At 38.5% G+C, this 15,075-nt stretch overlaps 1 protein-coding gene across 1 annotated transcript in view; it reads left to right on the top strand.

Moving 5' to 3' along the window:
* The window catches only part of HMGA2 (high mobility group AT-hook 2), a 119,758-nt gene that overhangs the window by 1,601 nt on the left and 103,082 nt on the right, over positions 1-15,075 (top strand). The window contains exons 2-3 of the mRNA XM_009887809.1: positions 1,316-1,402; positions 9,041-9,091. Coding sequence (XP_009886111.1) covers positions 1,316-1,402; positions 9,041-9,091 — 138 coding nt within the window. The remainder of the gene's footprint in view (positions 1-1,315; positions 1,403-9,040; positions 9,092-15,075) is intronic.

The following is a 15,075-nucleotide window of genomic DNA, read 5'->3' as shown; positions in this document are numbered from 1 at the left end:
CCTCCCCCCTTTCTTCCCCCCGATGCGCTCTTGAAAATTGCACAGAAAGTGCTTTTTGGAGAGCCATAAAAGCGGAGCCCCTCGGGTTTCCCGCTCTGCCCTCAGTGACACTTCTTTCTCCGGGGCGGCTGCGGGCTCGACCCTCCGGGGGCTGCCCTCGCCCAGCCCCAGCAATCGGCATCAGCCCTGCGAGCTTGAGCCGGGGCTTCCTTTTTTGGGTTTTCTTTTTTTTTTTTTTTTTTTTCCCCCCCCCCCCGCCTCCTACAGCGTTTGAATGTATGGGAAGAGAAAGAAAAGTGCGTCTCCTTAAACGTGTCCAGCCCAGATGTGCAGTGCCTGCGAGGCTGGCCACTAACCGCTGGAGCAGTTGGGGAGTCCCCCTCTCCTGCCTCCCCTTAACCTACCCGGGAATTAAAAAGCTGAAGGGTTTTAAGCTGGTTTAAGTTAACAAACTGCATTTAATTAGTTTTACCACATCCTGTAAGCTGAATGAAATGTATAATATTTAAGACTAGAAGAGTTTTATAGTATTTATGATTCACTGAATAAATATTTGGAATCCAAACTCTTAGTAATTCATACCCATTTTTAAGGTCTGGTTATTTACTGTCAGGCAGAGGAACTAGTTAAGAAAATTACTAAATAATCAGTGTTCCTGTCGAGTCATTTCAGAGTTTTTGTTTCAGATATTTTCTTTCATCGAGGATCGAGGCTAGTGCTTTATTTGAAGAAAAGTTTGCATTTGCATTTTAATACAAACCAATTATGTTTAGAATAGGTGTGAATATAATGCCGATCAGAACAACAGAAAAAAATCCCCCCAAAATATTTGTGCTCTTGAGAGAGAAAATAGTCTAAGCTTCCTTTACAGTTTCCCAGTAGTTAACTTCTTTTTTTCCCCAAAAAGTTTGTGCTAGAAACTGCATATGATGATTATATCTTGGTATAATGAAATGCAATTGAAATTAAGTGGGTAATTGTATTATTTTTTTGAATAATCATTCTTACATGAGGGAAAGCATAGCTATCTTCTTTTAAAAATGTGTTTGCTACTATAACTTACATGCTAGAATATGCAAACTTTTCAAAGTTTTTTTTTGTGCAATTACAAGGGAAGTTAAAGTCTTTTATTGTGCAAAATTTTTTTTCTTTACCTCGAGTTGTTTATTTTTTCCTGTTGCATTTTAAATATACTGTTATGTATTTATACTGTTAATTCATATGTTTTAAGTAACTTCTTAGTTGTAGTTTATCCTTCAGAACTTCTGGGTTAGTTGTAGCCTCTTGCCACAATAGCGTGTTTTCCTGTATTTAGGAACCAACTGGTGAACCATCTCCTAAAAGACCAAGAGGAAGACCCAAAGGAAGCAAAAACAAGAGTCCCTCTAAAGCAGCTCAGAAGGTGAGATTATTAAAGAGAGAGAGTTCCTAATGCTGTTTTTTCATCAACTGGTAGCAAAAAATCCAGTCATTTGGGCTGTGAACTGAGGGGTCGGAAACCTTGTAATAATGGAAGCTACTCAGAGCCTGTATTTTTCATTTTTAAGATCAGAATTAACATGCTGCATGAAGACCCTAGGTACAGAACCTATAAGGGCAGCTTGCTTTTTGAATAGTGTACAGAATAGTGAAATAATGTGATGTATTTGATGTATTTACTGAGATCTCCTGTATCTAGTAAGGAAATCAATATTAAGGATATAATTTTCTCGATTAAGATTTTTGGAAAAGGAGGATTAATTTCTTGCCCACTTACAATCGTTACTAGTGCAGACCAAATCTGTATATTAAAGCTAAGTGTTTTGTCAAACATAGGTTAATTAGAAGTAAATCCAATTATGTGTTGATTGAAATAAGTGCATATATTGAAATTTACAGCTTTAAAATGAGATGGTAAAGTAAACTGTGAGTTTCAGTAAAAGCCTACTATATCTTGTTTAGTAATCAGTTTCTAAGAGCCTTTTACTTGAAGTGCTATTAGTCTTGTGAACCACTACCACTGCTTGGTCATGGATTTAGCTATAAGAGAAGCTCCCTGAAGTCACTGCATTTTGTGCATGGACTTTACATCACAAATGCAATGTGAAAATGAGACTTAATTTTATTTGAATTGGGGAAAGCTCAACATTAGAAAACTGTGCTATCAAAGCAAATAATAACCTTTATGTATGAATTATTTCAGTGAAGGCAAACAGTTGTGTATGGGCTTGAAAATAAATACAGGAGTTTTGTTTATGTTGATGGTTACACAGCAGTTAGCACTAATTTACAGGTACTAAATTGGAAACAAAAGCTTACAAAATCTGGTAGTGAACTGTAGTGCTTAAGTGTATCAGTATCTTTTAAGTAGATCTGTGACAAAATGTGTGTGGAAGATATTTGTGGCCTCATCTAATTATGGTTCATTTTTCAATATGCCTGTGGTACTGACCATATTAAGTTTGATAGTTTTCAGTGTTATAAATTACTATAGCAACTACTGATAAATATTAAATTATTAGGGGGTGACTATGGTTTCACGTCTGTTTTGTTATAAGTGTTTTCAACATTTATTTGAGGGATGTTTTCCAACTCTCTTTAAATTTAAAGTATTTTACTTTCTGAGCTGGAAAAAAGCAGTATATTCTGTCAATAAGTTCATGAATTAGTTAAAAATGCTTTACAGGTTTAGTATTTAAAATGTATCAAAGCCACTCTGTGACCTAGGGAGCTTAAAATGTTGATTTTTTTCTTTATATAGTAAAATTGTTCCTCAGATTCACTTTAAAATAGTTTAAATTTCACTCTTCAAAAGGGAGAGAGCAGTTTTTTATTAGTGTGGCAAGTCCAAATGTGAACTTTAGTATTTTAAATATTACTCTTAGGAGTGTTGGCTTTCCTAGGAGAAATATTTGTAATAAGATTAAATTTTAAGTAATTCATAGAAATGTGTTTTAAAAAGAAATTTCTAAAAGAAATATTAACATTATTTCATTTATATGAGTGATTTGAAAATCAGTATAAATGGAAAATAAGGTATATCAAATGAAGAGCTTTCCAAATTATTCTGGTGCATATAGTTGTTTTTTTTAATCTAATTTACGAACTGAGCAATTTCATTGTAATGTTTTGATTTTCAGAATGCATCAGGTTACTGCTCTAATTAAAGCAAACCCTTTTGGGTGCTGGTAATACAAAAAATTGACCAAAGGCCACATGTCTTTTTTATCATTAAAAAATAATCTTTGAGGGGCGTGCAATTACAAGTCTTATTTGTTTCTAGGTTTATAGATAAAATATATAAATGTTTGATAAATCCTCTAAAACATGGAACACTTATAAAGCTTTATTTGGAAGAAAGTCACTGAGATCACGTTTCAAATAAATATTTTAGCTGTTTTTCCAAATTGATAATTAACCCTCTCTAAAATGGCTCGGCTTCTCACCAGGCATCTCAAAGTATCTTTTTATGTAATATTAATTCCGATAGTTTTTCTGACAGTAATATGAATGGAAAGGTTTTGGCGCTGTAAGAAAGCTTCATTTGGTCGTGAGGGTGTCACCTCTTAAAAGAGTGAGCTATATATTTGATTTTGTGGTAAACATATTTACACATACATATGCATACATATATTTATTTAAGGCTTTCTACAGCCTGTCTCAAGTCTCAGAAAGAGAGCTGGCTAACTTAGTGTAAGCCCCTCTACATGTGAACTTGGGTACTATACACGCAACTGGAAATTGCTGGAATTTCTAAAGAATAGTGTGTGGCCTGTGTTTTTCAAAGGGAGCTCATTGAAATGTATTAGAGTGTTCACAACATGTAAGATAAACGTCGGCCAGGAGAACCCACCGAGCAGCCATGAGAAGGCACTCATGATTAATTGATTGGGTGTTCTCTTGCAAACCATTACACATCACAATTAAAAATGTATTGCACAAACTGGCAGTGAGTTAAAAATACTCCAGAACTGGGACTTTGTTTTGTTACACATCAAAAAGGAAGTACCCTTAAATCAGTTGAGGGAAAATTTACCCTGGAATCATGGTTGTGTTGTGTAATTAAAATTTCTTGGTTCATGGGATATTTTTTTTTAATTTTTTTTTTTTTTTTTTTTTTTTTAGCTTTCAGAGTCTGTGTTTGGTCTTAGTAAACTGGCCTTGGGGCATCTGAAAACAAACTGTGCTTGTTAGGAAATTAGCAATGTGAAACTTGACAATGCATACAGAATGTTGCAAGACCAATTGGACAGCTAATAATGTGGCAATTACTCTAATTTTAGGTAATATGCATTTTTTTAAAAAGCCTTGCATATCACACATGCCTATCTTGTTATAAACTGAACACAAAAGGTAACCTGCATTTTACAGAAAACCAAACCATTTCTCAGTTGTATAATTTTCACAAACAGAAGGAACACAACATGTTAGCAGATGAGAAGAGATAGACACAAAAAGGCTCTTAATCACCTTGTACTTGAGTCCCCACAATTAGGCTGTTACTGAAGCCTGCGTCTTTAAACAAGTCATTCTGTTATTCATTTAAAATATTTGTAAAAAATTAGCAAAAAAGTCAAGATTTTTTTTTTTTTTAAAGAAGGACTAGTTTTGCGGGAAGATCCTAGTAGGGATGTTCCTTTTGAGTTTCCTGGGTGTTCTGTGGTTGAGTTTTATTTGTTAGGCTGAGCTGTGTTCCCAACCCATCTCATTTCCCTTAGGCATTCAAGGGCTTTTCTTTGTTTAGCGCCTGTAGTTGGGCTTGACAAAAATACTGTATAGGCATAAATACTCTCCTGTTTGGAAAGAGGAAACACAACTGTGAGGTTAAAAAAAAGGAGTAGTAGCTACTACGTGTTTATCTCAAAAGAAAATGTCAAGGGATACCCCAGGAATATCCAAAAGTAAATCCTCTTTAGTAAAATTCACCTTCAATTAAAATATTTGAGTTTTGCTGTAGTTATGGATGTAGTGAAATTCACTGAAAATACCTTGAAATATCATCCTCTGAAAACCAGAACTTGTGGGGCTGTGTGTGACTACACTTACCACTGTCTGTGCATTACACGGCCAGAGTTTGGTATGTAGGAAGGCATGTCCCTGAGTTAAGCAGTTCAAAGGTAAAAAAAAAAAGGCGCATGTGACCAGGACTCTGCCCTAGATTGGTTCGTGAAAATCTATTTGACTTCTCCATGCTTCATTCATTCTCACCACCACCAGTCATTACGGGCTTAAAGGGAAAACAAGATCAGATTTATCAAGTGACTGTAGCGTGGTTATTGTACCTAAAAAATAAGAGACCTCAAAATCAGGCATTTTGAGCAAGATGGGAGAAGCAGGAGAACACTGACTCCTGTTTAAAATTAAAATGGGTAAAACAGGACATGGGAAGTGTGATATTTTTGTATCTAGCCAAAGCCTGAGTTTCTTTTAAGAGCTGTTTGGGTTTTTTTTTTAACAAAATAACTTTTTTTAGGAGAGGGACACATTCCTGGGCAAGGTCTTTTGACACAGTTTGGCATCAGTGATCTTTCTCCTGAGAACTCCCGGTTATTTCACCTGACATACAGCTCTGACACATTTTATCTGAGGTCTCCAGCAGATCATTTTTCAAAGTGGATAGATTTCTCCAAATTTGGATTCTGTTGCATTTGAGATCTTCCTTGACCATAGATAGATGCTCAAAGAGCACTTTATAGCTGTTCAATTATTTATACTTGTCTTGTCTTGTTAATTGCTTTCAGTAGTACAGCCTCAGTTTCTGTCTGGGCATGGCATATCTATGCAACAAGGAGGCAGAGGTGATGGGCAGTCAAGCCCTGGGGTGGCTGACAGCAACTGTTTGGAAGCAGGGTTTGATGGCCTTGTGGTACAGGGCTTAGGTGAATTGCAAATCTGCCTGGGGACTGTTAGCTCTCTTCCAGGCGGCAGCGACTGGAATGGCCATCTTTCTCACCTGGGATAAAAAACCCCAAACATTTCCCATATAGATCATGCACTTAAAAGCAAGTAAATCTAGTTCTGTTTTTAGAATGTGACGTAGCAAAAATGATGTATTCAGATTATTGGTTATAAGAAACTTCATAATTTTTGTTGACATATCATAAACTTGTGTTTGATAACATACCCGACACTCCTTGAAGTTTGGTGATTGCGTGTCTTAGCTGTATAGAGCAAGATCATGCCTCAGAGTGTAGCGCCAAATGTTAAGAAAACCCTGGCCAAAGACATCTCAATTTCAAAAAGCATCTTAGCGGAAAAAGGCGGCAGCTTCCTTTCAGACTAAGCAGGTACGTGCTGCTGTGTGTAGGGTGGCTGGGGACATGTGCGTTGCTGCCCAGATGAGAATCCGTGTCGCCTCTGGGTGGCTTGAGGCTCTCTCTGGATTTGTTCCTAGCTTCAGAGGCAACCCTTCAATTAAAGCGAAGAGCCAGCAAACTGGCATGTCTCTGATTATGCAAATACCTGTTTCCAAGGAAAAACAATGCTTTGGCACTTGCATGTTCCTTTTCTATTAATTGCTTGAAAATTACATGGAGAAACATTGAATTATTTGTCTGATATGCAATAAAACATTCCTTCGAGCTCTTAAATTAAAAGAGAATCTTGTGCTGTTGGTGAAATACGGGCTAGGTTTGCAAAATGCAACAAGAAGAAATCCAGAGGGGAAGAGGTAGGAATATTTTCCTGAACTTCATGTCTCTATTATCACCACTGGACTCCCACTACTCCTTTTTGGTTGTTCCAGAAGTGTTTTGTCTTTCTCTTCCCTTGGAATGGAGATAAAACCATCCGCTTTGGAGGTTCTTGTCCTTCATTTTTCTGCAGTTTAGTCTGTGGAAACCTTCCTATTTACTTACAGAATCGCTCCGTACCAAAACATCGTCTCTGGCATGCCCCGCTGTTTGCTCAGCTCACCTCTGGGAAAGATTTGGTTTTGATAAGAACTATAGAAATGTTTTTCTTCTAACATGAGGTGGAAATCATATACAGCAGCAATATAGCGCCTTTCAATTTGAAGGGTCCCCAAGCACTTGACAAACTGATATCCAAACTAGCCAGCAGGAACACTAGCCACTTCTGACGTGGACCTTCCTCGGGGGTAAAGCGCAGCATTGTTCATGGCAAGCGGCCATGCTGCGTGACAGTTTATGGCAGGAAGCAAAGATTAGTTATTCAAAGAAATCGCTCATGTTCTCTTTCCCATCAAACTGGATTATACGCTGTGGTTAAACTTACCATTTGTGTCAGGTTGGTAGGAACTTTAATTGTGAGACCGAAGTAGTTTTCGTTTCCAAAAAGTTAATTATTTTTCATAGAGTTTTGGAAAAGGGCCTTTCCTTCAGATGCGGTAAAATACAGAGGAAAATAAATGGCATTTGTGCTTTCATAACATGTCAGGTGTTGATTTGTTAAGAACAATTTTAACCAGTATTTTCTTTTAAGATTTGTGCCCGGGGTTTCATGAAGTAAACATAAATGCAGGGGGCTACAGCTTGTCAAAACTAAACCACATCTTTTTTTGCATCCTTCAGGTTATAGGGTGTAAAGAAATGAACATTTAAAAGGAAACAAAACTCTGAAATAGACAGCTACAATACACAGTAAATGCACTTTAACAAGTATTCTCATAAGAGGGTTTCACCTTACATGTAACACTGGTATAAACGATTAAAGAGCAAGTTTACTCTTTTAACAGGTCTGAGTGATAATTTTGCCCTTTAGGAGTGTGAATTTTATTTTTCACAGCTTTCTTCTCAGTGAGATATTTATTTCAAAGTAATTGCATTTAACTCACAGAGCAGGTTTTTTGCAGAGATTCCTCCACTACTTCCTTAGCTCAAGTTCTCTTTTAGAGGGATCCACTTTACACAGCATTAGGTTACAGTATATGTTACAGAGATTGACCAGCAAGTGATTCATTTAATGACACAGTTGATTTCTACGGGCAAATCAAATGCACATAAAGTTAACCAGAGAAAAAGCAATTAATGGAAATGTGGAAGCACATTTGCAGAATGTGTACTAAAAAAACCTGCATTCTTGGGGACTTTGCATGCAGCAAAAGTCCAGCTCTTACTAAAGCTGGTGGCAAAATCCTCAACACTCACCAGGACAGGATTATTTACCTGATTATCATGTATGGATGGCAGAGCCTATGTAGAGAAAACAACCTGCAATTTTCATTTTAAAGCCTGTATTTTAGTGTAGAACATAAAAAATAGTATTCGCAGTGTCATGCTGTCATGCAGTGCATTAATGGAAGAGTCTGTAAGAAATCCCATATTTCCTTAAAGCTGAGCTCCAGGACCAGCTGCTGGGTTTACATAAATATAGCTGTCACTTCTAGGGCACCTTCCACGCTGTTTCCTTAAACCTGAAAAGGGAAGGTGTCTTTTGGACTAGTGAAAGGTTTGCTTAGACCTTGAGGATGTGCTTTTACCTGGAAAACTTCACATGAAGTAGAGAAGTCATCTCCCAATATGAACAGACACATGTTCATGGTGATAGTCTGTTCAAATCCATTTCATGCATGAACATCATGACACTGAAAGAAGGAATTGTGGCTGCTGTAAACTGCTTTGTTCAGGCTTGAAGCAGGGTGTATTTTTCATTTGGTGTCTTCAGGTAATTTTTGTCAGCATGTAGAAGACTAGATGGGATGTTATTGGGGGTTCTCAGGTTCCCAAACTGCCCTGTGCCCCCATCCACAGCCTGCACGCCCGATGGCTGGTGGGGGCCGGGGCACCCCAGGCTGTACACTGGGCACTGGCACTGGGCAGCTGGGTGTCTGTGGGCACGCTCCTCTGTGCCCCTGGCCACAGTGTGGGCTGGGGGCACCCTTGGGCGCAGGCGAGGCATCCCCTGGCCACGCTGGCTAGGAAACGTCAGAAAACCCAATGTAATCACATTCCACCAGAAAATCCATAGGGCGGGAGGGGGAGCCCGGTGCCACCCAAGAGATATAATTATGGATAATGTTACAGGAAAAGAGTTCCTAGTTACCGAGGCTGTTAAATAATGCTGAGGTATAAAATATGTTGTGTTTCTTTTCCCTTTACAGAAAGCAGAAGCCACTGGTGAAAAGCGACCCAGAGGCCGGCCCAGAAAATGGGTAGGTATTTTGCTTACAATCATTTGATTGATTTGCTGTGTTATAAAGCATGTTATAAAGTCCATTCTTTTAGAGAACAATTACTTCTGCTTCATTGGTAAAAAAGAGCATCCATCTTCTCTCTGTTTGTTCTGGTGGATTGACTAAAGGGTTAAGATAGCAGAGAAGTTAACCACAGCTTCCTACCTTTAGACTCTGGTAGTTTGCTCAAGACACTTTACTATTAAATGTTTGCTGGGAGTGAATATTTATGTGTCTCTTATCAGCTTGAAAAGAGGCACAACTCTTCCTTCAAAAGAGAGTAACAATGAGAAAACTTGTTCAGTAATTGAGTAACGAAGGTTAAAGGGGCACTATCAGACATCAGAAGGTGATTAAGGGAGGTGATAACATTCAGATGTAGTGTGCACAAGATAAAGTTTAAAAACCCAAGCGTCTTTGTCCCACATTGCCTGGAAACACAGCATATTTTCCTTAAATCCAGTGAGAAAGAACAAAAATGAACAGCAGGATACTTGCGCTTAGAATTGAGTTTTTCCATTGTGGGCCATTCATGCCTCATATAATCACAGTGACTGGTAATATGTTTCGTTAAAAGTTTCTTCTTTCCCTGGCCGTTTAGCCTGTAGATGTGGCTGTCAGACACATGTTTTGGTTCTTTGGCCATGGAAAGGTTTTGGTCTCAGGTACTTGAAATTCTGTGTTCTCACTGCTGTTTACAGCTAATGAGAAGCTGCCTTGTGCACCTCTCTCCTCTGCATGTCTTTCACTTATGCATACGCTTTCAAAAGAAAAGTGATGGGTATGTTGCTTGGAAAACATGATCAGATATTAGAAGATAAGAAGGTATGTCCATGTGTTCCATCACAAGTTAGTTAACATTGCTGATTTCCCTTCCTTAGTTCCTTTTCCTTTTATCTGTCACCATTTTTCTTTAAACTTCTTTTTCGAATCCCTCCCTCCCCATCTCAGCTTTGCTCCTGTATTTTACTCTCTCTGCTCTTTCCTCTCCGCAGTTCCCTCATTTTTTCCCTCCTTTTGTTCAGTTCTTTTGCATAGATGTTAAAACAGCTTTTGCTTGCGAAAACTGAAACAGCACCGGAAGGTATTTAAAACTACAGCTGAGGTTTTCCAGAGTATCAGCAGCTGAACACAGGAGAGATGGCTTTACCGGTCACTTTAAGAACTAGCTCTGTAGCATTGTCCAGTGATAAAGTACCCCAGGATATTTCTGTGCAGAAAACAGACTTTTCCACGCTATTGCTTATGCCTCTGCTTTTTAAGGCAGATTGCGGGTACACGAAGCAGCTCATTGGCATTAGGAAACAAGGTGGTGTATCCAAACCTACCTGTGCTGGTCGTCTTCGCAAAGGCAGCTTGCAGAAGGCAAATGCCGAGCGCCGTAGAACATGGATGGGTTACTGTCTGCTTCCCCCTGTCCGGCTCAGAGCTTGTACATGTGGATGCCGAGCGTTGCTTGCTTGAGCCTCACCTTGGGTGCGATGCCAGGGGAAGCAGCAGAAATAGCTGGTTTATGAGAGTAATTTATAACAGGCAGGCATCCCCGCTGAACTGGGAATGTGTCATAGCTGGGGTGATCGAATAGGGGTGATTGAAAAGCTCTGCGAAAAGGGAAAATGTAGCAGTCTGAAATGTCGAAAGATATTCTCTCCCAAGCACTCACAGGCAGAAATTAAGGTGAGTTTTCAGTGAAAAGGACTAGATATAACACTTGTGGCATCTTTTAGACTAGAATGCTTCCCTGTTCTTTCTGTATCTTTATGGGAAAGAAATGATAGGCAGTGTCAGTGGAGCATTAACTTTAGTATGTGGTGTTTGTTGGGTGAAGAATCTGATTTGCAGGAATGGGTATTATTGGTTATGTAGTAGGCGTACACATTACTTTATCGTGAGACCGATACTTATAAGTTTCACGCATTTTTTTGAAATTAAGGCATATTTTCAAACTTGATATTACTTTGCTCTTGGGCCTGTTGAAAGCACAGTCTTCTTATTTGCGTGCCTGTTGAAAGTACGGCCTTTTTATTTGCTTATTCCAACAATATTATTGCTTCTTGTGATTTTCAGAGATAACATTCCTATCTGCAGCTTACATTGAGATAATTCTATAAACTGTGAGAATCAAATGTGCCTTTTTTTCCCTCTCTTTCTTCTCTCTTTCCAGTTTAAATTAGGTTCATGGGCTCCTCCTCTGTGAATGATGAAATGGAGAGTGATGTTATATTTTGCTCCAGAAAGAAATGTGCTTAAATTATTATAAGCCATTATGGTGCCAGCTGTAAGCAAAGGTAATAGTTGAAATCAAGGGAGGATTCTGCCTAAAAGCAGATAGCACAGTATCATCTGTTCAGTTTTGACATCCAGTGTACTCACAAAACATCCCTTTTTATCACCCAAACTTCAGTTAAGACCTTTGTGATTTAATCCAATTTATTTATAGATCAAGCCTTAATGATGACAGTTCTGTATCAGTGAAAGTAAGGAGTGTGTAGGGGTTTTTTTCTTGGAGAGGGCAGAATTCTATATGGCAGGTATTCTCCTCAGTTTGTAACGCTTTTTTGTGAGTTTAGAGGTTCTGTGTCATATGTTGTTCATCAAATTGTAAAGTATTATTTCTGCTGTTTCCTTCAATATGCAGACGCAGAGACATATGAGCTAACAGACCACTGTAGAATTCCGGTAGCTGGTCTTTCTGCCGGTTCAAATTAAGTATTTAATGTTTGTGACTTGCAATGTATTTATTTATATATTATTTTTTAGAAGAGAAGTAAATCTTTTGACTAGTATAAAACTGGGAAGGGGGTGAAAGACTCCAAGTGAAGAGGGCAAGGAGCCCTGTTTATCACAAGCGCACGAGACATCCGATGATCTTGTAATGCAATAATGTGCACTTTGCCAAGTTGTCAAGGAAAAGACGACCCTTGTCAGTAGGACAGACAGTAAAGATTGACAAACTCTTCTGAAAATAAAATATTCAGCTACGTAGAAAAGCTTTCCAAGTGTGGAGACCCGTCTGAATAAGAATCCTGAAGATAACAAGGATCACGCAGGTTGGAAATGAACATGTTTGGAATCAGAAACACAGTGCCGGCTGCTGTAGGACTTGTCTTCACTGTAGGTTGCTGCACGTGTGTGAAGCACATTGAAGGCTGTGAGTCATATTAACTGAGAGGGACGTAAACCTCTTTATGACCTTGGTACTCCTTAATTTTAGAGGTTTTAATGCGGGAGCATCTTCTAAGCTCTTTGGATGCTTCTAGTTAGTGTATTAGGTCAAATCAGGACTGTGCTGTGGAAATGAATCTCCTAATTGTCCCCGCTAACAGTATGCATGTGGAGCAGTCCCAGAGCTTATGGACTGGATTCCTTTTGAGGGAAACAAAATGGGATCCAGTAGGCATTCAACCCATAGGACTAGGCTAGAGCGAAGTGAAAACCTCTTAAAGGTGTGCGGTGTGGACCTTATATTCTCAGCACCAGCCTTTTTTTCTCCTACTGCTCCATATTGTCTATGTATCATAGAAATAGCCTTTGATGCTTGGAAAAGGCAGATGAAGCAACCTGTTTTTTTTTTATCAGAATTATTTTATGTAGCATAGGCATGAAGTCAAATTCATAGCTACGGAGATTCACATTCCCAGAAGTCAGTGGAAGGTTTGTCATTGACTTCATCAGTGGCAGGTTTTCACCACTGAGACCTCATGATGCTGCTTATGGAATCAGCCACAGTTTTGCCAATGGCTTCACATAACCCTGTATAAAACCCTGCCTAAAGAGTTCACAGTCAAAGCTTTTTTTTTTAATTTTTTGTTGTATATGTCTCAAAGTTGACTGAAAGGAGGGGAAGGGGACTGAAGGGTTAGGAGGAGAGCAGGAGACTGAATAATCAGTTATTGTGCTGTTTGTTCCAAAGAACTGTGTTGAAAACCCCTGGAAATTTCATAGGCTACTGGTGCTCTCAGGCATCAGTTTAATGGAGAAACCTGAAACCCAATTCTGAAGTTGATGCTTAAAAGCATATTTGCTTTTTATTTCTATTTGTTTTGTTATGCCTTTAGATAGATATTTGGCATTTTCTGTTTCCATGTCCACATTGTTTAACCTGAACCACAGATTCACTGCGTGACATGGCAGAATTGCTCAAAAAATAAAGGAACAGTCCAGAGTTTTTTACAGCTTTGAGCAGGGCTTTTGTGGGGAGGAGAGAGGGCTGATGGTATGCCATGAAACTATGTTAACGGATGGAAGGATGCAGTTCTGGAAGCCACATGATTATAACGACAGAAGAGAATCAGTGAATTTCTAAGGGCAGGGTGCACGTGGAGCATCCATGCACACATCTTGTCAGTGATGCCCAGGTAACAACTGTGACTTGTTCAGAAAACCTTTCTCTCTCTCAAGAATTTTGTTTTCTGCTAGATAGTCTAAATAGTGCATTTCACGTTGGTGAAAGATAAAAGATAATCAGAAATGAACTTGATTTCCTTAAGCAGGAGCTTTGTCTGATCCAATGGTGATCAGCTAGACATTATAGTACTTTTGAAACTCAGGTTTTCCGTGTTTAATGACGGCAGAATTTCACTTTATACTGAAAGTCGGTTTAAGTGGTGCCAAGCCACATTTAAAAAAATCATTACAAAAATGCTTTTTTTACTAGTAAATTTTTCCTCAGATTATTTCCCACTGCAGTTTTGACATAGCTGAGATATCAGACCTTAAACATGGAATTTGTGAGATGTTTCTATGCCAGCAGTTCCAGAGGTCCTGTGTTAGGGCAAGGACTCCTAATTCTCGTTCAGTTGTTAAATATTGAAAATGAGGTTCTGAATATTAAAAGAATATGTATCAAGAGAACCTTGTTGCCTCAGAAGACCCATTGATGTTTTGAGGCTATTTGTTGCTCCTAATGAGCAAACCATTATCTAAGTAGACATATCTGTCTGGTACTGCCATTCTCTGTGATGTGAAGCTGTTTAACCAATTTTGCTTATTTCTTGTGCAATGCAGTCATTTTTGTCTCATACGAAGTCAAAGTCTAGGGGGTGCTTAAAATTACACAGGCTTCTTCACTGGGCAGTTGAGAGAGAAGGATGCTCTGAGATGGCAGTCCATCCTGCCTAAAAAAGGCTTTGTTGTAGGTGTGGCAATAGACTGGAGATGGCAATCTTTTGCCATTGGGAAGGAGAACCTAAATGATAAAATAAGACTCATATCTGACTTGTAGATAGCAAAAGGTATGTGTGAGAGATCCCTCCCTTTGATGCCATCTTGCTTACCAGTGTATTCCTAAGCTAGACTAGAGATTCCATTGTTACAAGAACATATATTTATGAATTAATTACTTTGTGGCCCATTTGGAGCAAACCATGATTGAGGTAAATCTTAAATCACATATATTGGATGATGAATGATAAAAGAAGTTGCTATGTATGTAATTATAGAAGGTAGCCCAGATAAGAATTCAGTTTCTCATACTTGGAAAAATAATGTCATTTCAGTCACTTTATGTCTTTCCAGCTTTTGACTGCAATATCTGTGATGTTACTGCTTCGTGTGAAGCACATCATGAAAATCTGCATGTTGCTGTTATTTTAGTCTTTCGAACTAGCTTACCTTCTTTGTGAAGGTCATTGATATTACTTTGTAACATGGTAATATAAAATATCTTCTTTCATGAACATGTTTTACATCTGTGTAGGCAAGACCATTACCTGGGAGGGGTCATCATTTCAGTTGTCTAAAGAGCTTGAAGGGGCTTTTGTAATTATGAAAAACAGACTATTGATCTCTCTCCTTCAAAGTTACTGACTTAAGAAGTGGATAAAGGACATGAATTGAAATCCTTAAAAGCTTTATACCTATACGTTTACTTTCCACTTCACATGTTCTGTAGAAGAAATAATCTCTCAAAACTTGAAAATTTTGACAAAAGCAGTGATTGTTGAACTCTTCTCCTATGACTA

This window comes from Charadrius vociferus, unplaced genomic scaffold, assembly GCF_000708025.1.
Source record: "Charadrius vociferus isolate BGI_N301 unplaced genomic scaffold, ASM70802v2 scaffold125, whole genome shotgun sequence".
Classification (NCBI taxonomy): domain Eukaryota; kingdom Metazoa; phylum Chordata; class Aves; order Charadriiformes; family Charadriidae; genus Charadrius; species Charadrius vociferus.
This window is presented reverse-complemented; position numbering and strand designations above follow the sequence as displayed.